Here is a 27,186-nt window from a genome sequence, read left to right as displayed (position 1 = left end):
GTCATGTTTTTTTCATTGATTGTAGATAGGAAAATAAGTACACGTTAAAAAAAAAAAACAATAGATTTGTTTCTCAATACAATTAAAATGTAGGATACAAAAGAACAGTTATTCTTAGAAAATTAGTAACAATTTTTCTGCTTTGTGAAATAACGTCATATAGTGAAAATAAACTGATGTTAGCCATGCTAGTTAGCTAGTTATCTGCCTTGGTAGCGGGTCTATAGTAGGCTACTTATTTCACCAATTGTAGACTCTTGTGGCTGGTTGGAAAACAGTCATTTGAAGATAGCGATAGAAAACTTTACTTTGTTCTTTGTAGTGGGTGGTGCTTTCAAAAATGTTGTATCATATATTATCTCCTACACCAGCCACTTTCCCTAAGCACGTTTTGCATATCCCTTTCTGTACTAAAATAAAATATATCCAAGTACAGTACCTGAAGCAAATGCTAAGAGTAAATGTTTTAGGCATGAGAAATTGTTGCTGAGCTCACTGATTACTCACATCATCAGTGGAGGACGGTGGTGTGACTTGTTTTACACTGATTTATTTTTTATTTTTTAAAAAGGACAAAAATATCTTTTACCGCTGATGGAAAGTTTTTGGGCTTTAAACTGTGAAATTACTTTTTTTTGCGTGGATGGATGTTTTTTGTTTTTTTTTTGTAGTATAAAATCGAACTGAATATTGAACATTTTCCGGGCTTTATATCTTGTTCAAGCCATTCCGTATGGAAGGATTTCACCTGATGGGCAAAAATGTGCGTGGTAAAAAGCTCAGTGATGATTGATCAACTTTAAATGGCTAAAACTCAAATTGAACATTAAATAATAAAAACAAGAATGTCATTATATTCTTTATGAAATTTGTACTGGCTCAGTCAGGCCAGTGTCAGTGAACTTTGATGGCCCGACACGACACGGCCACGTAGTATTATTCAGGCCACTGTAATATGTTGGAACGCAAAGCATTGTGATTTGCACATACTTTATGTGACTTACTCCCGCTTCCGTCATTTACCGGCAGTTGCGCTGGCTCTCTCCTCCATTGATTTAAATGGATGTAACCTCTGCATCACTCTACTAGCTGCCCTCAGCAGTTAATTAGCTTAATAATGATGGACAGACACGCCTCTAATGTAGCATATTTAGAACTTATTAAATTATCTATGCTTTTGTTTCTTGTTGTTTACATTTACAGCTATTTTTCTATTTGTGCTGTTTGGGCAGACGCAAGTGTGTATGCCTCACCAATTGCCAGGAACCCGTTACGTATCAGATTTATATCTGTGAAAGAGGGCTGATTCTAATCTGAAGTTGCATATTTTTCTATTCACGCTACAATGAGGCATATCTGAATTGTGCCACACTTGAGAACAAAAAAAAAAAATCGCAATTGTGCCACTTGAACCATGCAGTGTTGCACCATCTTAACTCATTCACTGCCATTGACGGCAATAGACGTCAAAAATTCATTTGAACTATTTCTATATTTATTATATATATATATATATATATATATATATATATATATATATATATATATATATATATATAATTTTGTTCTACTTTTGTTAACAAGAGTATGAAAACCTAGATTTTTTTTTTTTAAATACAGATCAATCGTGAGTTAACTATTGAAGCCATGCGATTAATTACAAATAAAAAAATGTAATCGCCTGACGCGATTTAAAGATTATTACATTTTTTTTAATCGTAATTAATCGCATGACTTCACTAGTTAACTCACAATTAATCACAAATTTTATATCTGTTCTAAATGTACAATAAAAAAAATATAGGTTTTCATACTCTTGTTAACAAAAGTAGAAAAAAATTTAAACTAATAGAAATAGTTTAAATGAATTTTTGACGTCTATAGCCGTCAATGGCAGTGAATGAGTTAATTCACACAAGTCACACATGCATGTAAGATCTCAAGCTCAAGTTCATATTAACCACACATTTGTTTTTAGGCTTTTATGACTCACCGAGGTCTACTTAATGGCAACACCCTTGCAACCACAGCTATTCTTGTTCTGGAAGTTTATTTGTAAGGAACTTCATTTGAGCAATCCATCAAACAGACACTGCTTCGCATGCTGATTTACAAACAAAGATCCCAGCAGGAGCTCCTCAAATGCTGCTGCTTCTTCTGTCAGGCTCGAGACGGAAGGGTCTTGAGGCCTTTTCCGAAGGGGGTGCCTCTAATTTGGCTCACAGGAAATACTTTCTTTTTGAAGGCTTATTAACAAGAATACTTTTGCGACACAGTGAATTGGGAATGTTTTTTTTTTTTCTTTTGCAATTGACGACTGACGTTGATTACTGTAAAGCAGCTCAGACTTTTTTCCATCTCCGTTTTGCATCAACTGCTTCAAGGCACAATAAATAGAATCAAATACAATCAAAATAATTGTTAGTCAGTTACGGTAATTGATTCTTCTGTTATTATGCCCAAGCCTACCTTCTAATATGCACTCTAAATGAGTAGTTAGCAATGGCACATTGTCCTGTATGAGATTGTATTTCAACTACCCAAACTGTCTAAATAAATTTTTATCCATTTTACAAAATGGTAATAATAAAACATCTTACACGAATGGCCCCTTAGGCCTGTGATTTCAGGTGAATGTAAGGAATCCCTTACACGAGATGTGCGAAAGAACGCACTCCTAGCCAAAGAACACAATCGTCTGATGATTTGCAGCGCACTAAATCACCACCGAGGCAGTTCATGTCCTAACAAAAACACAAATTGAACTACAGTTGCTGACACAGACTGTTCAAGGTTTTACTAAAGTGAAATGACCACGGCTGAGGTGCTGTAAATGATTTGTGATGTCTAAATTTATCTCGTGGCTATGGTGGAACTTTGCACTGTTTGTTGTGTTCAAGTCAACTGCTTTTTTTTTCTCTCTCTCGTTTAGACAGAAACAGTGACAGTCATAAGATTTGTATGAGACACTAAAAGCTGTTTGTTTGCAAATATACTAGTGACGCACTTTTGTTGATATATCCTTGGCTCTATCCTGAGGGAGCACCATTAGGTTATGTTTTATATTAATACTGATGTGCAGAGGACATCTGCAGATGATACATTGTGTCATATTGATTAAACTTCTTGTTTACTTTCAAATACTTGCTTTTACTATAGCTCGAGTCAGCCCTCATTTCTGTGTTGCAGAATATTTAGTCAAATCAATTTTCTCTGACTTCTTACAAATCAATACTTACCTCAACACCTGAACAGGAAATGTTTGCTATTCATATCCATCATGTGAACACCAGCTGGTTTTGTCACGCTAAATTGTTTGACACCGCTGTTGTGATGTGATGGCCGCTGTTTTCAGCATGCCGTATTGTAATTATTCAGCTTGTTTTAATTATTTTAATTATTCCCGATTTCATGATTGTATTTTGTTTACGCCAGGATACTTGTCGGATCATTTTTTGTGTGGATCCTGCCCAATCACTTGTGCCACACGACTTATATGTCACCTTATTTTGCCATATGACTGGGTCGCTCATGTCCCTTCTAAATGCATGAAGCATATTTTTTGCCTGGGTCACTTTTATTTCCAACATCACTTATGCTACCTATGGCTCTCATGTTGCATGACCCCTATGTCAACTACTGTATGCCGCCCTCATCACTTATACCGAGTAGCTCCCTTCTGTTGCTATATGCGGGCACTTTGTTAGATTTTGAATCTTGTTTGTCAACATCTAAAAAGTGTGACTATCCTAAGTTACAAGTACTCCTTAAAATACTTCTTAACTCTTTGACTGCCAGACGTTTTCAGAAAAGGGATGCCGTGGGTGCCAGCCGATTTAAGCATTTTTGACTGATCTTTCAAGGTCCACAGGAAATTATGTGTTTGGACTATGGAAACACACATACTACCAAATGAAAGATTGGACTCTCATCTTTCATCAGAAAAAAAAGTTTGTATCTACCTTATTCCGTTTTTCAGTAATCAACAATAGAAAATGGTTAGTTTCACCTGTTTTGAAAAAAACGTCTTTTAACGTCTTTGGCACTCCTCCATAGGATTTTACTAAACGTTATTTAACTCTTTGACTGCCACGACGTTTTCAGAAAAGGGATGCCGTGGGTGCCAGCCGATTTAAGCATTTTTGACTGATCTTTCAAGGTCCACAGGAAATTATGTGTTTGGACTATGGAAACACACATACTACCAAATGAAAGATTGGACTCTCATCTTTCATCAGAAAAAAAAGTTTGTATCTACCTTATTCCGTTTTTCAGTAATCAACAATAGAAAATGGTTAGTTTCACCTGTTTTGAAAAAAACGTCTTTTAACGTCTTTGGCACTCCCCCATAGGATTTTACTAAACGTTATTTAACGTTTTTGGCAGTCAAAGAGTTAACAATTGTATCATCAGAACACGACTGTAATTAAGAACATAATCGACATTTAATGTAATTTTTTTTTTTACCATCGACCGCTTTAGTAGTTACATCTTTGTGATGAAAATGATCATTTGTCACTCTCCGCGTAATCTTTAATGCATCGAGCTATTGTTGTTCTGTCTCACTGAAAAGTGGTTGAAACCTTCGTTGTCGTTATTTTAAAATTAAAACTATTTATTTTCCTCGCCTTCTCTTCTTCTCTGCTCCACTTGGATAACTCAGCTTAATTTCCCCCACCACGCTCCAAAAACGTTTGTTTGGCTGAATCAGATCTCTTATAAAGCGTGCGAATGAAGATGAAAACAGTGCTTGCTTTTAAATTGAAGAACTCGTTAATAAAGAATATTCTGCTTTTCGCGCGTCTGTGTGTAGTTTCGCAGATCGCAGACAGTTCTTCAAAAATAGTCCAACTGTGCTTAGTTCAAGCTGTTAATTGACACTCCCATTTGATGTTTACGGCAAAACTAACACAAAATAAAGAGAGTAACACATTGTATGACCAAACTTCTAGCTCTGCCATACAGAAGTCCAGTAGCTCAATGATAACACATTAAAGAATAAATGTAAGACCCTGTGATAGTCCAAAGGGGATTTCATAGAAATAAGATGTGATTCAGTTGATAACCTTTCGGCTGTTTTGAAACTAGTGTAGTGAAAAACACAAGAAACAGGAAATACAGTGTTTTGAATCTGAAAGCGGCATCTGGGAAACTAAAAAGAGAAACATGAAGAGGTTGCCAGGAGAGATGAAATTCACATCTTTCCACGAGCTTGTCAACCTGGTTGACGGATGGATTTTCAGGAAGAGGGAAATTCCTCACTGCGGCATTGCTCCTGGCATACTGCATCTCTCCCTCCACTCCATCCACAGTTAATGTCATATTGGACTTTCTCATCTCTTTTCCCATTACTAGAGCAAGCAATGTTACCTTTTACGGCCTCCACTATAAACCGAAAGCCAAGCAGCAAATGTGTGGTGTTTTTACCAAATAGTCAACTAAATATGAGGAACAAGCCCTGATAGTAACAAATGCTAACAACGTTTTTAAAATGAATTAAAGAGGTACTTTCCACAAAGCTTGTCATAATTCAGAGAAAATAAATCCCATAGAACTAAATGGAAATTGAATCAGTACACTTCAAGTAAAAAGTCAACATTCCTACACATCATACAAATGTAAAATGAAATCATCTGTTCTTTGTAGTCTAAATAGGCGCAATCAAAGTTTTATGTTTGGGATCCTGGAAATTGCTACTACCAGAGTACTGGCGAAATGCACCAATAATTGGTCAAATGACTCCTGTTCTCTTTAGGTTGCAGTCACAAGTTCAGAAGTCTGCCCTAAGTTATGTCGATATGGCTTGTTAGCACTGCTACAACTGTGTTTAAAGGTTGCACACAAAACTTGCCTGTGTTAATAATGGAAGCACGTCTCACACAAAGATGGTTCTCCTGGAAACAACATAACTAAGCTACGAGGTCAATGCCCTCCATTGTGTACGGATGACAGCGCTAACTGAGCCATAGCTGGATTTCCATGTAGCACTAATGGTTTTTCAATGTGGATTTCATTTATAAATGTAGCAAGATTGTGCTTGGTAGTTGTCCAGAAAATGAGTAAACCTGCATTGAAACGGCTCATTTTAATTACGTAGCATTAGGTGGGGGGGGGGGGGGGCAGTAGCGAGACAGATTTAGTTAATGTTTGAATGTGCTGAAAAAAAACAGTATGTTTGCTCCGTGCAGGATAACACAATGAATACAAAAACTGATTTACTATACGTGGAACTTTGTTGATAGGTGGCAAAGGTGCTGAGTGCCAAAACAGGAAGACATTTAAAATACTTTATAATATAATATTCATATTTGCCATTCTGAGATTATATTCATACTTCAACATTCAAGAGAGATCTCTCCGTTCATCCATTTTTTGCGAGGACGCTGTGTCGGGACAGGGCACTTTCATTTGCAATAATCTGTTGATTTAAAGTCTCAGAAGTCCTTTCCACGTAGAGAGGACAGAAAAAAAAAAAACATTCAGCACCATTCTGTTGACTTTATCTGTTGTCTCCATTCCAAAATCCTCTTGCCCTTCCTTTGCCACCATCAGCAATGTATTGATCAAGCAGATAAATATTAGACTGTAAGGACATGTTGTGAAGGTGATAACTTGTTTTGAAACAGTTTTAAAGCTTTCTAGACTTCTAGATCTGGCAGGTTTTTTTTTCTTTCATCAAGGGTCATATTTTAATAACATTTTACCAAGTGAGTAAATGTCACTATAAAAAGAATTGCAGAAAACATTGTAATATTAAAAATATATTTTAAAAAAACAAACTTGGACTTATTAACTTTGATGATAGTGTATAGTTGCTGACTTCAAGTCTGATATAATCTTCTCTTGAAATCAAATCAAATAAATAAGCTGTCCTCTGCAATATGCTCTCACTTGTCATCAAGCCTGACAACAATCCATCTTTTGGAATGTCGCAAAAAGCCAAAGAAATAGCAGAACGTAATCGATCAACAAAATGATACTTGCTCAGATGAGGTTTTTGCCAGATTTGCTGATTTATCACGCTGTATGTTCACTTTAGTGATTTTTGTACAATTTTACAGGCATCATTTCCGGTCAAATAAAAAAAAAAATTAGGACCTCCAGGGGAGATGCTACGGTATCAAATGATCCAAATCATGCAAACTAAGGATAATGTTGAACACGAGAAACAGAAATTGCAAATGGCAACCACAATTACCTGAGTGCTGCTGCCTGCACAAAATAAACGTGTTGCACAGCTGGAGTATACATTAGAAATGGGTAATTGCTTTTGGTCACACACTCCAAACGCAACAAAAGAGCACGTAGGCCGGATTTTGTTGTGCGTCTCATCTGCGTTGGAATCGATGCCAACTTTTACACATACTCACAACCTTAGTCAATAAAGAAAGCTTAATTTAATCAACTGTTGATGTACGAACTCATCTGGACAAATCTGCCATCCCAATTTGACCAAACGTGGTTGCCGGCCATTGGATGCAGAATGTGCAAAATAAACATCCTTCATGTGAGTTTGTTCATTTTGACATTCAGAAAACAAATCATTTAGGGGGAAACAACACTTCTATTCAACAATTTCTTCAATATAAAATTGTAACACAGACAATGCTTCTTTGGATGATTTGGAAAATCGGTAGGTCATCCTGCTAAACATGACCCAGGACAACAATGTAGTGTAACTGCGAGCAGACAATAGTCTTTAAAAGGCTTATGTCATCACTTCCTGTTGTCTTGCTGTCACTCTTGGCTTTGTTTGATTTCTTTGCTGCAGTGTAAAACACCACATCCAAACCTTAGATGAGTCAAACTCAAGAAGGCCTCAATGTTTATTTTCTATTTATACGGAAATATTACAGCCAGAGAAAAGATGGGAACGATGGTTACACTCCTTTTCATGATATTCCTGCCTGGAGTAAAACAATTGAGCTCGGCTCTTGTAGATCCGACATGTTGAACAACCGAGCGAGTATTTTCTGAACAGTAGAAAGAAGTTACTGTATTGGCGCTACCATGTGCCATGGAATTCTGCTTGGGGTGCAAAAGCACAATCTATTGTGGGAGCAATAGCCCTAGAGACAGCAAAAACTAAACCTGATCACCCCCACCTCCCACAAGTCATCTGACAACATTGTGGTGTGGCGTGTGTGCTTGGTGTCAATGCTCTAGGTGTAACGTTTATTTTTTTTAAACTTGAAGTCGAGGCTACAAATGTTCTTAAACGTAACACTTTTTCATCTTCATTCTCGGTGTTGAGGTTTTATTCAGCGTAATCCTTGAAACGTCATTTTGCCGCAAGGGTCGCCATAATATTTCCCCTTACTGCTAATGAGCGTTTGCTTAATGCCACGACGGATCCTTTTGATCGGTATTTGTCCTTCAGTGTGCTATTAACAACAACCTCTGAGTCTTCATTTGTTCCAAGGGGGGCTGTAATGTCACTTTGTTTGTCCTCACTGATAATTGAGAAAGAGGAAAAGTTAAATATTTGACAAGCTTAAGTAGCAAGGTGACCCGACTAGGAAAGAAAAGTTAGCAATTAATACATGTGGACGACCTCACCGCATCCTTCCAGACATCCTCCAGCTTTAATAATGAGATGGAATTGATTGATGATGTCTTGCACTTTGAATAATGGCTAAGATGGAGTGCATATATGCACTTAAACTTGTTTGACAATAGATTCCTTTTTTCACTATGGCAATAAATCTGAAATGTTAAAAAATTCGGATTCTTGGAGTATTTTAATGAAAGCATGCCACAGACTTGAAACCAGGGAAGTTGTTTTAAATTGTGGGAAAACTTTCTCCTTTAAACCTTGCCTCTGTAAGGTTTTGTGACCTCTGGCAAGCAGGCCTAAGGGCTTTTGATGTAATGACAATAGTGAAAATGAGCCGAGGGCAGATTACACTAGCACTGCATTCCTCTCCAAACCTGTTTGACACACACACACATACACACGCACTAATCCTGCACACAAAGCTAGCAAGTCAAACACTGCCGGGAGAACAATTACTTCTGAGAATAATGGCACATATTATACACTTGTTCAGAAGCATCACAAAATTCATTAATAGCAAGAATTATTGGACTTCTAGAGTGATGACAAATGGCTGAGCTACAAAGTACAGTGGATAAATCTTGTACCCGTATTGAATGAAACGCACAGCCCTGTCGGGTAAAAAGTAGGGCTGTCAAAATTAGTGCGTTCATTTTGAGCCACTCATTTTTTTAACGCGCGATTATCGGTAATGACCGCCCCTTAGTTGGAAAGCATGTACTGGGGGAATTCATACATGTCAACCCTAATTTGGTCCCACCTGTATTACAAACCCATAAAATCCTTATTTTCCCATAAAAATCCTTATGTCAGTTTTATCAATACTAAAGCTGTTTCATGCAATAACATTAATCTTACCTTACTTTCTTTCTTATATGAAGACATTGACAGTATCTTGTTCCAAATGACATTTTATTGCACAAAGAAAAAACAGATTTCTAAATATCACAGGGACGGTTGACTTTTTTGTTGCTTCACATTTCTCTCGTGCAACTTTGATTTCAAATGTTCTTTGACATCGTAAATGCCAGATGCCGCAACCTTAATGTCCCGTGAACAAAGCGAACATGATGCATACTCTTCTCCAAGTTTTGACGGACCAATTACCTTAAATAAATCCGTCCATTCCGAACGAAAACGTCCGGTGTATCTTGTTTTTTTGGCCGGCCTGTCCCCCATTTTCTCAACCACTGCGAACGACTCGCAATTTTCGCGCTAACACAAATTTCTTAACTGCGCATGTCAGGAAACTGTTAGAAGTCTCGCGCGATAGACGAGATTTTGTGACCGGTTGTTGTTTAAATCGAACTTATGCACACGTGTAGCACGTAGCTGACAGTAAATACTAAATCAATTTAAAAAGGGTAAGCAATATATACTAATATTACTATTTTCATGAAAACAGTTAAATCCGTATTCATTTCCAAATACGCCCGTATGCTTTTGCAACACTTAAAAATCCGTAAGAAATACGGACAAATCTTATGGGTTGACATGTATGGGAATTTCCAGTCGCAATGCAGCAGACACATCCATGTCAAAATTTATCAGTAATAAATTTAATAATAATGCATATATTTGTGGAGACTGGGGTCAAGTTGTATTTTAAAAATGTGCAGAATTTCACTAGTTACTTCATGTTAAAGATGAGATAGAAGAAAAATGCACTGAGCTTTCACCGTCTTACAAATGTAATTATGCCATCTAGTGGCAGAACAATGACCAACACAAATCAGTATCACACTTGTTTTTACCGTACATTACATCTTTTTAATTTTAACTAAAATTTATGATTTATTATGAAATTACTGTATTATAAGTCTAAAAGTTGCAGCCATAGTTCTATTATTTAAAAAATAAAATAAAATAATCCACTTTTATTTTAACAAGAGTATGGAAAAAATATTTTATTGTACGTTATTGTATATTTAGAATTAGAACAGATATAAAATTTGCGATTAATCGTGAGTTAACTACTGAAGTCATGCGATTATTACCATTAAAAAATTTTAATCGCCTGACATCCATAGTGAAAACATTTTATTCACATTTTTCAGAAAAAGACTCTCACAAATCTTTTGGTTAAAAAAAAAAAATCTTGAACTTTGATCATTTTTATTAAACTGAGGCACACCAAGCAACATGGCCGAAAGCGACTGATATGGACTATTAAGAAATGATTAAGTCCATCCTTAGTTCTAATTTGCATACTCGTACTACAAATCTCAGGGTCTGCTATTTCTTTTTTGCTCTTTTGGAGGGAAACTGTGGTCCAGTCATTGACTGTCACACCTCTCTAGCTCAAGGTTGCGTGTACATGTACCGACAAGTGCACATGGGGAGGTGTCCCTTTTGTGAGCTGCGTGCGTATGCATCATTGAGGCTACTTTGGCGTCAATAGATGACAACACGTTCGTGTCACATCCTCAGCTACCTTGTTAGGACTTGTCCAAACATTTGCCGCCAAGTCTTAGTCACCTGAAAGCATCACCACTTAGAGCCTTCCCATTCATTCTCTTATTAACATCTGGTTTCTTGTATGATGTATATCTTTGTCATGTGACTGTTTTCCAAATTTTTTTTTTTTTTTTAGTTGCTTAGATTAAATAATTCACAACGGAAGAAAAATGACATGCATGATTTGTAACAATCATGGATGGGATGGGTTGACTCATCATATTGACCTTCAGTCAGCATTTCCAGACGGATTTTCCCTCAGTCGCGATGTCTGTGCGCCCATGAAAATACTGCGAGCTTGTAATCCGCATTAAGTGGCAAAGTGGAAGAACCAACACACACATAAAGAGTTCTTCCTCGCATTTAAAAGCTGCTGTTTGCCTAGCATATCATATGACCCTCAATTGTCTGTACACAAAGTTTGAAAAGAGAAAGCTGTAAAGTCAAATTTCATGTATTCCAAAAGATTTGAAGGCCATACATTGATAAAAACATACAATAATCTCTTTCATGTAACTGATTGAATCTTGTGACGTCACTCACGATGACAGTTGTATCCACAAAATTTTGCGCAATTTGAGAGGCATACTTTCGTCGAAAATTCTAAATTAGAATACAGTATGTAGCATAACTCAATCTGTATTGGCTTGTTTACAAGCATGAGGACAAATCAGTGTTTTAAGGGTTAGCAAATAGTAATGTCACATATAATCCCATTAATGTATTAAAACACATCTATTTAAAAAAAAAAATCAATTTAAAATAAAAAAAACAGTTGAATGTTTCCGCTATGCTATCCGCTATGTGCGGAGTGATTATATGAAATGGCTTCTCTAGAAATTACATGATGGATCTGTTCAAAAAGAGAAGCATCCTTGGAAATAGCATTCGACATTTGTCTCCAATGCTTACAAAACACTACAGACACTTATGTTCATGCTTTATGGTTATGTACTCCGGTTATGTATTTCTGGACTAAAGTCTTAGAAAAACTTTCCACTATTTTGGACTGTAGGATACCTTTATCTCCAAACTTGTGTTTGCTAGGTGACCTAACAACAACTGACTTACCACATAAACAATTTCAATCTACACTTGTAGCCCTTACTATCGCTAAAAAAACTATTCTTGTTAACTGGAAAAATAAACAAACTCTGAATATCGACCAATGGTCTAACCTCCTCATAAATCACATTTTAATGGAAAAAATATCTGCCTCAAATAAAAACCAAATATCAAAATTTATAGAAACATGGTCTACGTATATAGAATTTTTTAACCTAATTCTGGTTACTTAATTCTGTATGTTAGCGAGAGCCACTACATCGTGATAACTTACATTGATGTTTCTGCATTTGGCAATTTATTATTATATTATATTATTAGTATGGGATTTTTTTTTAATGGGCTTTAGGTGAACTGATGAATACACACACACTCGCACGCATGCACGCACACACACACACACACGCACATACACATACACATACTCACCCACATACAAAAAAAAAATAAATATATATATATATATGTGTGTGTGTATGTATATATATGTATATATATTTAAAAAAAATAACAATAATAAAAAAAAAAAAATTTTTTTTTTTTATTTATTTGTTTTTTTTTTTAAAAAAAGGAGAGCAATGATGATGTCAAATCGAATGAACAATACTGAGCTTTCCTGGTAAAAAAAAAAAAAAAAGGAAATAGCATTCGTTTCAACTGACGCAACGCTGGCCCATTCACAGAGGGATTTTACAGCATGTTAATCTCGTTTAATGTTAGCTAGCCAAGATCACTCATTTGAAATGTGCAGTAGGTTATTTTTTTGTAAATTGTTACTATCGTGTAGGTCCTAGATGACCGAATTAACATGTTGGCTGATTTGAAGGGTGGCGGATGAGCTTTTGTACAAAAGCATCACCATGTTGTCACTTCAAATCGACGCCTTGGCTCAGAGGCTGTGAAATTGATTCTCGTCAGCAAAATCCTTCCACCCTTCATGTTTTAAACGTGGGTGGCAGATGGACATTTTGACATTACTCGTGATCAGAAGCGTGTCCAGAACGAGCGTTATTTAGAGGGCAACATGGAGACATTCACAGCCATCTGAAGAATGATGTGGCCTGTCAATCATCTTTGGATTGGCTGCAACAAAATGTTCTACCATTCTACCAAATGTAGCTTTTATAATGTTCAGGTTTGTACCCAGTTCAATGGCCTAATGGTAGAGTGTCTGCCCTGAGCCTCTTAGGTTGGGGGGTTCAATCCCTGGCCGGGTCATACCAAAGACTATTTCCGCCCTGCTTGACACTCAGCATTAAAGGGTCCTCAGGGGATGGGGTCAAATGCGGAGAACGAATTTCTTCTCACTTATGTGGGTGTGACAATGAATCAGTGGTACTTAAAAGTTGACTTTTGCTTTTCGTTAATAATTTCATTCCAAAAGGACTGACTAAAGCCAAATCATCCAAAAAGCCAAATCAATCTTTGGAAATGATGTATAATGTGATTCCGTTCCAGACACCCAACGATATTTACAAAAAAAATACATTATGGAGAATAACTATAGTTCAGCATAGAGAAAAACAATGCAGAATGAATGTAAGTAACTATGAAATGGATAAATGATCTTTAGACCTAACTTATAAAAATTTAAATTGTGTCTGTCTGTGATGGAGGATGCAAGGGGCTTGTGATTTTGGGCAGATAGTTTTATGGGTTTGTTATGTCGGACCCTCTCCAAAAAAAAAGATGGCTGCTCATCTCAAGGGTCTATCACAAATAAAACTGAAATTGAATATGTGACCTCAGAATTATCTGTGAATATAGTACGGGGGGGAGAAGCTAAAAGCCAATAAAATCCAGTCGCTGTTTGTAAAGAAAGACAGTTTGTAAATAAAATCTGCATGTATAATAATGTCTGTTGAATATTATTTGGCAAACATTGACGCATAGCAAAGAGTGACTCGTGCTTGGAAGGAATTGGCCTCTTTGCCATTCTGTGAAGTGGTTTTGCTTGTTACTGTTGTCTATGCCCCTCTTCTACGTGCGTGTCTGAACACTGCAAAGGAATTTGCACCATTTTCTGTCTCAACACTTATGACAGATTTACAGTATACTAATGGTTTAGGTGACCCAATTCTGATTTCATTATCTCTCAAGTTCAGAACAAAGAGGCTATCCCAGCACGTTCAAATTCGTGATGTAAAGAAAGATGACTTGACTTGACTTCATTCGTGACTTCAAATGTCAGTCAAAGGAATTTGGCGCCATTTCAGCAGCCATTCCTCCAAAGATGATCCAGTTTGTTGACAATGTACACGTGCAAATCCATTCCCGACCACGGTGTCGGATTCATATCTGCCTATGTAACAGGATATCCGTCTCCAATAAGACAATTTCTGCTGAACTGAAAATCGATAGCTGATGAAAAAGCACTTGACCACAATTCTGGTGCTCCTGCTATAACCTACGAGCTATAGAGAGGGAGGGATCGCCTCTATCATTTTCATGTTGCCATTTGGCCGTCCAAGTCTGGCTTTTCCTCAGCAACGGACGACGACGACAGCGGAGGATGTGCAGGTTAAGGGATCAGGGTCATTGCGATTGCTCTCCGTTGCCAAGCGTCTGGAGGACAGCGGTGTTTGTGCACTTCCCTTTCCCAAGCACAAGGGTGGGAGGATGTGGACAGTTTACAGTGGCCTTGGAAGACCCCATAGATTAGATGAACTTTAAACTTTTTTATGGATTGTTTTCATTATATTTCGGAGTTATTTTGTCATTCATTTTCCGTCTAGTGTACACAATGCATACTTTTTTTGCGCATTATTGCTGTTTGTAGTTACAAAGAAGGGTGATATGATGACAGATCATTATTTTTTATTTTTGTTATCTGATCAACCTCGCCAACTTGTTTTGATCATTTGACAAATTAGTTTGCTGTGTTGTCAACCTGCTCCACTGTAAAACAGAAAGGAAATGCTAGTATTTGTTTAACCCACACACTTTCCGCATTGCATTCACACTCTTGTAATATTAATAAAAGTTTGATGTGTAAGAATAGACTACCATAAAGGAATACAATATTATTCAGGGAGAAACTACTGTAGTCTCAAGAAGAAGCGAGTGATGTTTGCACATTTTATTAATCCTAATTGAATATGCACAGTTATAAAAAAAGTCAATCCAAGTCTAGCAAAAAAAGAGACGAAAAGCAAATCGTATTGCCATCCTTAGTCATTTGATTATTAAAATATGAGCCTGATTTACACAAATGGTATGCACGATGAAAAACGGATGCAAACTTGAGACAAATAGACGTAGAAGCTGATCTAATAACTCTGTGCAACCAGGATTGTATCCGCGCAAAACAGCAGCACAGTTCATTTTTGCAGAATCTGGGAGGAGTATATCATTGCTGCTATGTGTCTATTTTAATTTTATTTTTAGTTTTAGTTTTTGGGATGATCCCAAAAAAGTAAAAATTTCAATAAAAAAATGAAACAAAATACATTGCTCGTGTTAATTTAGTCTTTTTGCATATCGCGCTGCTATGTGAAAAACACTTATGTCCATTTTTATTTTATTTTTTTACGTTTTTTGGGATGTCTGCATTCAGTTTCATCCCAAAAACCTTGCTATGTGAAAAACACTTATGTCCATTTTCCCCCCCATTTTTTTATTTTTAGTTTTTGGGATGATCCCAAAAAAGTAAAAATTTAAAAAAAAAAAAGAAACTAAATACATTGCTCGTGTTAATTTAGTCTTTTTGCATATCGCGCTGCTATGTGAAAAACACTTATGTCCATTTTCCCCCCATTTTTTTTATTTTTACTTTTTGGGATGATCCCAAAAAAGTAAACATTTAAATTAAAAAATGAAACAAAATACATTGCTCGTGTTAATTTAGTCTTTTTGCATATCGCGCTGCTATGTGAAAAACACTTATGTCCATTTTTATTTTATTTTTTTACGTTTTTTGCGATGTCTGCATTCAGTTTCATCCCAAAAACCTTGCTATGTGAAAAACACTCATGTCCATTTTCCCCCCATTGTTTTATTGTTAGTTTTTGGGATGATCCCAAAAAAGTAAAAATTTAAATTCAAAAATGAAACTGCTCGTGTTAATTTAGTCTTTTTGCATATCGCGCTGCTATGTGAAAAACACTTATGTCCACTCAGTGTTTCCACTCGCCGTTTGGCCAAAGTTGGTTCGGCAATAGCCAGGCTTTGCTTTGCCAACCAAATATCCCAGCTCAGTGAAGCCTGGACTAGAAAATGGCCTGACCAGCAGTTTTCATGCGGCACACCTCCCACTCTCGTAGAAGCCCCTGTGACCTAACCTCACCAGAAAGATATGCAACTGTCTCCGCGCTTTGAGCGCCCTGCCCTATTTCCATCATTCATGAGTTGAATTCCTCAAGCTCGAGCCTTTCCTCGACAGCAAAGCTGATGTCATCTGTTAGACGTACAGTTCTTTAGCAACAACATTCAACATTCTTCAAGCGGCACGAGGTACTGGTGTTATGTAAACAATGACTTTGGGCAAACGTGCATTATGTCAAATGCCTCTGCTGCTGCTGCCTTTTAAAAAGAGACAATGAAATGCTTTGTTGGAATTCCAAAAAGGCTTTTCTTGATATAACTTGCAGCAATGGTCTCTCAGATTAAAAAAGCAAATATTTCTATGCCAGTGTAAAGTTTGTGTGTGTTTTTTTTTTTTTTAGAGCCGCAAGTGGAAAGCTGATATGAACTCAAATCTTAAAAGTTTTTTCTTGTTAGCACCCTGCTGTTCTTCCATCTGTTCCCACTGAGCCAATGTCACCACACCCAGGATATACAATTCATTCCCCCCTACTATGCAAATATATACACTCTTAAATAAGCAAGCACACATACACTAAAGGCAAATATACATTTTTGGTCCTGAGGCAAGAGGAATGTGTGTAATGAAGCCATGATGAGAACCTTCAAGTGTCTTTTTTTTTTTTTTACACTAAATTAGTTTTTAGCCACGCCACCTTCATACCTTTTTAAGATTTCATGTATGGTATGTCGCTTAAGGTTAAAGCTGCCAAAATTGACTCATTCTGTCCTTGGGCTACCAACAGTGCCGGTTTTTGTTTTTTTAAAAATAGATCATTCTTGGGTAATGAGTGTAGGATGACTTTTTTTTTTTTTTTTTTTTTCCAAGGAGAGCTCAGTATTGTTCATTCGATTTGACATCATCATTGCTCTCCTTAAAAAAAAAAAAAAGTTTTTTTTTAAATATATATACATATATATATATATATATATATATACACACATATATATATATATATATATATATATATATATATACACACATATATACATATATATATATATATATATATATATATATATATATATACATACACATATATATACATATATATATATATATATATATATATATACACATATATATATATATACACATATATATATATATATATATATATATATACACATATATATATTTTTTTTTTGTATGTGGGTGTGCGTGCGTGCGTGCGTGTACGTGCATATGTGTATTCATCAGTTCACCTAAAGCCCATTAAAAAAAAATCCCATACTAATAATATAATATAATATAATAATAAATTGCCAAATGCAGAAACATCAATGTAAGTTATCACGATGTGGTGGCTCTCGCTAACAGACAGAATTAAGTAACCAGAATTAGGTTAAAAAAATTCTATATACGTAGACCATGTTTCTATAAATTTTGATATTTGGTTTTTATTTGAGGCAGATATTTTTTCCATTAAAATGTGATTTATGAGGAGGTGAGACCATTGGTCGATATTCAGAGTTTGTTTATTTTTCCAGTTAACAAGAATTGTTTTTTTTTGCGATAGTAAGGGCTACAAGTGTAGATTGAAATTGTTTATGTGGTAAGTCAATTGTTGTTAGGTCACCTAGCAAACACAAGTTTGGAGATAAAGGTAGGATATAGGTATGAGTGTAGGATGACTATTTAGAACGATCATCTCTGTCATATAATCAGCACATTTTTACTGTACTGTACATGTTTGCATGCCTTTGTGTGTTGCATATATGGAGGTCATATCACTGAGATGAATAAGCAGATGATTGCCTTGAAGAGCAAAATACAGCTTTTTTTTGACGCACTTGTGCCTAACGTTACCAGTTTGTTTTATGCAACAGATGAAAGCAGTAACAACTCCCGTAAGAGGAAGACTCTTACCTTTAACGTGCTGATTGTTACGGGTATATTATTGTTAATGTTTTGTGGCATGTGTTCTGCAAAGTGCTTTGTTAATAAAGCTGTTTCGGAAAGTGTTTGGAAAAGGGTCGGCAAAAACCTATTTGAAAGATGATTGGATGACGTTTCTGTCAGTTAAGTTAAATAATTGGAGAAAATGGAAATGGGTAATAGTCAATGAGGTATGAACACTTAGCTCTTAACCCCACATTTTGTTCAATGGCAGTTTTTCTAACCGAAGAGCTCATTGATAATTGTGCCAGATGTAATGAAAATCTCTTCACATGATTAGATAGTGAATGTTAATAAAGGTAGGTCAGAAGTGAAGTTTCAGTCATATAATCTGGGTCACTCCAAATCCATTTCCGTGTTAAATAATAATGTGGGTAGCCGTTGCATTAAAGAATAATGTGGACCATGCATGAATGTATGGACAAGTCAATAGAAAAACACATTCCTTGCTATGATCAGGGATGTGATTTGACCAAAGTGAAATTATCTGAAAATTTAGCCGGGGGTCTGGGGGCCGCTGGCACCCAGCTAGGTGGGGGGACATGGCGAAGCCCCCCGGAGCTCATGGGTTTTCCGTGTTTTTAAGTACTTTCAATGCACTCACATGACAAAGAAATAGACAAAACAACAGCATAAATTTTCAATGTATATTGAACTATCCCATATAAAATGGCAGTTTTAGTCAACTCAAAATCAGTCACATTCAAAAACATTGGACTGTCTTTGCTTTTAAAAACTATCACTGAGAATATCATCATATCTAACTAATGTGATTACTAAGTTAACACATAAATAATGTTGAAGAGTTCAAATTTCATGAACAAATAATTGTATCATGACCAAATGAAAAGTAGCTCATATTAGAGCATACCACAAATGTCTTTGTTATAGCAGAAGATGTTATCTGTCGGAGTCATGTGCATACACAATGAACTACTAAAAAAATTATTATTTTTTTTTTTTGGGGGGGGGGGGGGGATAAAAAAAGCGGAATTCCGCGAATTAGCGGAAAAATCACATCCTTGTATGATCTGAGCCTTCAAGTTGTACCAAAATGATGATGATCCGTAAAATTAGACCGTTTGAAGACATTTAAAATGCCACAATGTCCAGTAAATAGATACATTACATGTAGGTAGTTTGCGTTAATACAGGTCTTCCTTCTACGCTTCCTCAAAACCAGAAAGATACCCTGAAGTATTGTTTTTTCGAGTTGAGGAAGAGCATATCTCGAACCCCAATGACAGCGATTTCCTTTTATATTTTAGAGAGACAGATACTTTATCAGTGTTTGTTCCCATTGACACTGATATTTTTACTTCCCACCCCATGACCCTGCACTAGATAAGTGCTATGATCTTCTTCCTGCAGTCTGATATTTTTTTTACCTTTCGTGACACACTAACAGAAATCTGTGCTTGGTGATCACTGCTAAAGTCATAACCGCTCTTTTTTTTTTTTTGGGAAGGCTTTTTGAACTCATGAACCAGCAGCAAAGCTGCGAGCTGATTGACCGCAATTTACCTCTTAATGATGAGGATCTTAAGAGAAGCAGACGTCGGTTAACGACACCTCCTCTTCCCTTCATCTCCGCTCTCTGACCATCTCAACTTTTCCACTCTCTCAAACTTTTCGAATATGTCAGCTGGATTCTCCTGTATTACATATAATTATCCGAGTCAGTGTGTGTCTTCAGGGAGCTTTCTCGATATCTCTTCATCAAAGCTGCCAATTGGCTCTGCTTGTTTATCTCGGCCTGCTTTTTCTCATCTGTAACCCCGTTGAGATGCAAGATTATGGTCCCGAAGGAGTCTTATAGTGTAAGCTGCCACCTCCAGTTTCTCCATCCTTTGTTGTATTGTTTATATAGTATATGCTGTAGTGGATCTGCCGTTCTCCATCTCACACTTCCCCTATACAGTCGGGTTTCCTTCCTATTATTCTTATTAAATCATTTTGTGCTTCCTCTCTCATTTCTATACATTTGTATCACTCGCTCAACAGCCGTAGGGGACTGTACGACTCCTTCAGGTTCTTTCTAGAATCTCACCATGATAACTACCAGTCCCCAAGGCTATGAGAGATCTACCACTTTGAAAAAATAACAGATTTTTTTCCGTGAGACTCAAGAGGAGGAAGATATAACTGTGTGTGTGTGTATTCCAAAAGAACTAGTAGAGAAGAATATACAAGCAGACTTAAATTTTGAACTATTACGAGTAGTTCCTTAATCCAGGGATGTGATTTTTCTGCTAATTCGCGGAATCCCGCTTTTTTTATCTCCCCCCCCCCCAAAAAAAAAAATCTTTTTTTTTTTTTTTTTTTTTTTTTTAAGTAGTTCATTGTGTATGCACATGACTTCATTTGGTCATGATACAATTATTTGTTCATGAAATTTGAACTCTTCAACATTATTTATGTGTTAATTTAGTAATCACATTAGTTAGATATGATGATATTCTCAGTGATAGTTTTTAAAAGCAAAGGCAGTCCAATGTTTTTGAATGTGACTGATTTTGAGTTGACTAAAACTGCCATTTTATATGGGATAGTTCAATATACATTGAAAATTGATGCTGTTGTTTTGTCTATTTCTTTGTCATGTGAGTGCATTGAAAGTACTTAAAAACACGGAAAACCCATGAGCTCCGGGGCTGTCCCCGCCCTGGACCTAGCTGGGTGCCAGCGGCCCCCAGACCCCCGGCTAAATTTTCAGATAATTTCACTTTGGTCAAATCACATCCCTGTTAATCGACTATGGTGAACATTAACAATCAATAACCCAACTGTTAACGTGGTTATATAACTCGACCTCTTGAGTTGCCATATGTTGCATGGATGTAGCTGAATTTCCCATAGTTAATGTTGAGTTGTGCGAAGAGACACTAAATTGAGAGAAGATGGATGGATGGATTCAACAACACCTCTGCTAGTTCCAGCCAAGTAGCGCGTTCCGCTTTGTCGACATAAGCGACAATTTCCACAACAGAATTCTTAACAATCAACTAAATTATTTCTTTGCCCATCTCTACTGCAAACACAATGACACCCCAGCTTCGCCATCCATGGTTTTGTTTTTTTGTTTTTTGTTTTTATTTGTTTTTTTATACATATCTTCTTTCAGTTGTGTGACAAGTAGCAATGAGGGATGAGTTTGGCATTTCTGCAAGTAATAATAGAACAAAACTCGGGATGGGTTAGATCGGTCAATAGCTTTCCTTTGATGCTAAAGCTTGTTTATAAGGTTGTATGCAAAGTATAGTACATGCGTATAGTGTAGAAAGCACTATGTCATCTCAGTCCATTTACCATTGGTAACTATTGTATGTGTTTTGTTTCTCGACACTTTTCAAGCAAGTGGCAATAATTGTCTTTTTTTTTTTCCCTGTCTTTTTTTTTTTTTTTACCGAAATGTGCCCATGGAAGACTTTTTTTTTGTACAATGATTTAACAAACCCTTCAACTGACATTTACAGGAAAACACTGTTGGCATTTAAGCCAAGAATATTTTCAGCATTATTTTCAGACTTTAAATAATCTAATAAACCATATTTAGTAAAAGATTCACAAACCTCTAAAGATGAAAAGAGGAAAAAAAACGTAGGTTGTCTCCTGGGATGTTTTAAAAACCTTGTGAGTTTTTAGGGAAACTCAAATATTGTCACATTCCGCAACGTTTGCTGGATAACAAATACGTATTTCCTGTACAAATTTGCTTGCAGGAGCTTAAGACTGTCATGTTGGGAAAAAGCTTATTTGGCTGGAGGGGGGGAAGAGTTCATGGTACAAAGGCTCAAGTCCCCTTAGTGCTGTTAAAAACTTGCATCTTCATCCAACTATCATAGGATTGTGATTATTTTTGGTGCACAAAAAGCACATGACCACTGACCACTCGTTTAATGAACCAACCATGACAAAACAATAACCAAGTTGCATTCTCTTCAGCCAGTGAACAGTCAACCTCAACAATACACAGTTGTAGTCTTTAACCTTTTCACCCGTCTTTGTCTGTGTCACAGGTGCCAGGATGGATGAGGCGGAGAAGTACCAACAGCGACTGGAGGCCATCGCTGTGAGTCCACAGAGAAGAGCTGTTTGTTGCTCATACATAATTCAAAAGGAGTGGAAAACAACACCAGGCTGCAGTGCTGCACTGAGCATTACGGGCTGGAGTGTTGTTGATATTTGGATCAACAGAGCCTTAATGGAAACACAATGGAACTGCCAAAGTCCAATACAATCTGTTCGGAGATGTTGGTTAAGTTCCAATTTATTCTAATAAACACAATTTAAAAATAATTATAATGTCATTTGTAAGCAGATTGAAACCACGCTAAAACCTTTAACAGCACCTGCAATATTTGAAGTATGGCAATCCCCCAAAATTGAAATGATTTTAATTATGAGCATCTGAGTAGCTAAATGTCCAAGGCAAATTACATTTAATGGTCTTCATGTTTTTTATAACCGATTTCCAAAGCTCCTCAAGTTATCATTATCCTCTGACCCAACGCACATTTTCCTCTTTGCCTACCTCTTTAAATTACTTGTATCATGGCCAAATCCATTTTCCGGTTAGTGCATTTTCTATAAAATTTCCCCCAAGAATGCACACTGCACACTCTTGTTTGACTGTGTTTTAGCATATTCTAAATATCGGTCAAACTCTGAAATGTTCAACTTTTGGGATATTAGAAATAACTATTTGAGAGTTTATCATAAATTAAAAAAAAACACTTTTATTATGTGGAAAAACGGCCATTATGACTCGACAGGTGGAAAAGCGCTATTTAAAAGACGTACCGTTTATTACGCGGAGTAATATTGCCGAACAAAGTTGCCTTAGCCATGCCGTAATGAGCGGAATAATGCTGATCGTTGTGAGGCTTGCGCTCAACTTTTTGTTCGACAGCTACTAGTTGTGAATGACTCAACAGCACCCCTACTGGTTGCAGTCAAGTATTGCACTCCATTGTGCCTCAGGTTGCTTCATGACATGATTAATCAATTTTACACAATGGGGGGCAAAAATGAATCGATTAATCACTCAATCCGGCTGCTCAATTATCGCTTCAATTTAATTTCTGGCCTACGTGCCGTCTGCAGGAGAAGCGGCGTCTGCAGGAGGAGCAGGAGCGAGCCAAGAGAGAGATGGAGGATGAAAAACTCCGATTGCAGCAGCTCAAGGTCTGTCACCTTAGCAGGCTCTTTTTAGACGTCTTATTTCATGTCTCGCCTCCCTCTCTCTCACTTACACTTTTCTCAATAGACTCGTACCGGCTTGTTTGGGAGCAGATAGCCTTCCTCGTCTGTTTCTTTTTTTCACGCAATCTGAACATCTCAGCTCTCCTGGCAGTGTTTCCACTCAGTGCAAGTCACAGAGCACCTCCATTGTTTTCACATCATTTCCACATTGCCGTTCCCACTTCCTACTCCACCGTGTTACGCTGCCTTCGGCACATTCCTCAAATTCTGCACTTTTTTTGTGTGTGTGTGTGTGTGGCATGTGTTACTGTGCATGCAGGTATAAGGCGTCGGTTACGATTATTTATCTCCATCCATACGCTTGTTGACATTCTTTATTGTGGCCATAAAACTAAGTTGAAGGACGCTTTAATTTTTAATGAGCTAATTCTTCCTACCTTTGAGACAGCTCACAGCATAAGTGTTAACAACAGTGCCGCAGTCACAAGAGTCAGAATTTATCGACGCGTTGTTGTATTTTACCTGCCGCTAAATCTGTCACTGTTTATGTCAGCCGATTGCCATAAAAAAAAAAAAGGGAAGGCGCATCGGCGTGAGTGCCGCTCCTGGAATGTTTGGAGGTAGTCTGCATGCGGGTAGCTGAAAGGGGCAGGCAAGGTAACAGAGAGGAGCTTGTTCTCTGCGGCAGGAGAAGACAGAGATGGTTTTGTGCCCATCATAGTTAAAGGGAGGTAACCAATAACAGTGGGCAGACTTTTGGGAAATATGAGGATGTTGGCTAGGGTGGAGATTTTGAGTATTTCAGTTGCAAGTGGAAAAACATCACGTGTTGCACTGTGCTCGGAGAAATCTGGTTAAAGTGAATTTATTTTGTGGTAAACTGGTGCATCTCGAAGTAGAATATCGTGGAAAATAGAATTTATTTGTTCAATTTTAAAAAAGCAATTAGAATGTTACATTTAAGTTGCATGCGTCCGACACCACAAAATTAAAACATTTTCAGGGAAGAATAAATCACACTAATCTTCAGCTATCACACGAGATGTTATTTGAGCAAATAAATCTGAGGTTTTTGTTTTGTTTTCATTTTTGCAGTGAAACGCCTTTAAGTTAGAAACAGTGGAATATTTCTGAGGGCCTGATTTACTAAAATCCCCAATAGCAGACTCTAAATTCTGTATGCACGCTAACAAATTGCAAACAAGTTTGAAGTGATGGAATTGGAAGTGTTAGTGGAAGACAAATAAGCAAATGAATATATATGCATATGTGGTTACGTTAAGAATATTAAAATGTCCATCTGTCCTTCCTTCCTTTCCTCAGTCTCTCCTTTGGTCTCTTGAGGTCTCCCTAATTTGTTGGAATTTAGATGTTTCTGGGGTTGGTGAAAGACTCTGGTTGGTAACCCGGTGGGTAGTAAGTAGGTAATGTCTGGTTGGTGCTGGATTTCACTTTCCTTTCTTTTCTTTGATCCTTCCTCGGGTCTCCTGACAACCTCACAACTCTAGCTGGATTCTGAAGTATTCGGTTTAGGTGAACGGTATGGGATTTTTAATAGGTTTTAGGTGAACTAATGAGTACACACTCACATGCACACACACACACACACACACACACGCACGCACATGCACGTACTCACCCACATACAAAATAAAAATGTATTTAATTAAAAAAAAAAAAGAATATTAAAATGTTACTTAGACATTAACTACACAGTTTATATGAAAGGTTTTATGATGGTGACAGCTTTATTTGTTTCAAGAACTGATTTTTAAGGTGTCAGTGGACTTCCGTGAAGGCAAAAAATAATAATAAATGAGTTGGATTTTTAGGATTGGCCCAAGATGCTTGCTGGGGAAAAAAGAAGGTGCCTAAAATGAAGGTGAACAGGCTGAAACTCTGTTGTCATAGTTACTGAAGACACCATGCATCTTAATCTAAACTGAAACAGGACAATTTATAAGAAGTTGAGTGCATTTTAGATATGGTTAAAATGAGTTTCAGCGAGTATCATAGTCAGTTCAACCTAGATCATTGGGGCAAGATTTATTTTTAGAGTCTTCTATTAGTGATAAGCTCTGCTGAAAAATTCATTTGTAATAAGGCTGTCATAGTTTTCATTCCATTTTTGTTACTTGGGAACACCCGAATGACCTGCTTTTTGGCATGGGTAGACAAATGTAGTTTACTTGGAGCCACCAATTGGACCCATTTTAAGCAATGTCATTTTAGTGAAGTGAGAAACAGCGGTGGTTTGCTAGCATGAATAAAAAACGGTGAGGCAGCAGGCCGCTTTTGTGTGTAAAAACTACAAACCAATCACTTCCATTAAATGTTATGTTACATCTTTCTTTTGAAATGCTCCAATAATATTTGCTCAGTGGAGAAAATGACTAAAATAAGTCGTTTGCAATGAACATAACGCAATGTTTGTCTTGGAGATGAATCCTCATTTGTAGGCGTGTTAAAAAGGAGTATGGTATCATTTTCCAAGGAGTCAGGAAGTGCCAAAGCGATACAGCCTTAGAACAGAAGTCCTTTTTTCTATTCAGGAGGAGGCGTGCAGTTAGGCAGTGCCAGTGATCTTTATGAAAAAGATGTCAGCGAATCAGCAGGAGAGGAGCCGAACAGCACGTGAGGAAATAATAATGAAGATGAATGTGGCAAAGATAATTATAACTAGCAGAGAGAACACGGCGCAGACTTGCACTAAGGCTAATAAAGTGGTACCTCCAAGCTCAATCATGGTGGCATTTGATTTGGTTGATTTCAAATACCTATTCATGATTCAACGAAAAGTACAAACTGTCACCAACATAAAAGCCTTTGTTTGGCAATGTTTAACTCTCTTGGACACGTCGGAGAAGTGTCGTAGAACTCCAGCTCTTCCTCACGAGTGGAATTCGTGAGATAAGTCGCTTCAAGATTCTGAGGGCCCTATTTTCATGCTTAGCATAAGTCTTGTGCAAAGTCTATTTTGTGCCGTTGTGGGAGTGAACACAACCGACTCCCGGCCAAATCGAAGCGGCTCCCCTCATTAATCCATTTGAATTCAATGCAGAAAGGAGGAAGGACTCACTGGTGCTGCGTGTCCTACAATTTTAATTATTGACAGTGTAACAGATTAACTTTTTTTAGTGTATTAAAATAGCGATTGAACATGATTTTGTGAAGGTGTTGTGCTATTGCTACATAACTGTTACGTGATAGCAATATAAGGTATCATACCAACTTGAATGATTCAGTTTGGTAACTCGATTTTGAAGATGCAAGGAATCTACCCGATGGCAACAATGTGACGGCTAATCAGCCTGCAGCTAACAGACTAGAGTAAAAAGCTACCATTCTTTCAGTAGCGCTTGTCCAATGTGACAAACAGCTGGCTTCGCAAAAAGCTGTGTGATGCTGACAACCTTTTGAATTCCAGTCAAGCCTGTTGCAACGGCACAAAGAACCGAAAGTGTGACCCAAGCAAGATGAAACCATTAACAAGGAAACTGTAAAACACAGGCAGAGCTAATCCTTTGATGCTGGTTGAAATGAGGTCTATTGATGTTCACTGATATGCTGACATTACAGATAAACATATTTGAAACTCCAAAGCTTTTACACTCTATTCTCATAAAATGCTCTAAATTGTGCAACATTTCGAGATCACTCTATTCTACTCTTCTCGTATACGCCTCTTCTCTGTGTTCCT

General features: G+C 37.0%; 1 protein-coding gene across 2 annotated transcripts in view; it reads left to right on the top strand.

Moving 5' to 3' along the window:
• The window catches only part of palm3 (paralemmin 3), a 36,450-nt gene that overhangs the window by 1,030 nt on the left and 8,234 nt on the right, over positions 1 to 27,186 (top strand). For both annotated transcript variants that reach the window (XM_077571621.1, XM_077571620.1), the window contains exons 2-3: positions 22,301 to 22,353; positions 23,388 to 23,468. In XM_077571621.1, the coding sequence (XP_077427747.1) occupies positions 22,309 to 22,353; positions 23,388 to 23,468 (126 nt within the window). In that variant the 5' untranslated portion in view covers positions 22,301 to 22,308. The remainder of the gene's footprint in view (positions 1 to 22,300; positions 22,354 to 23,387; positions 23,469 to 27,186) is intronic.

This window comes from Vanacampus margaritifer, chromosome 7 (genome assembly GCF_051991255.1).
Source record: "Vanacampus margaritifer isolate UIUO_Vmar chromosome 7, RoL_Vmar_1.0, whole genome shotgun sequence".
Lineage (NCBI taxonomy): Eukaryota > Metazoa > Chordata > Actinopteri > Syngnathiformes > Syngnathidae > Vanacampus > Vanacampus margaritifer.
This window is presented reverse-complemented; position numbering and strand designations above follow the sequence as displayed.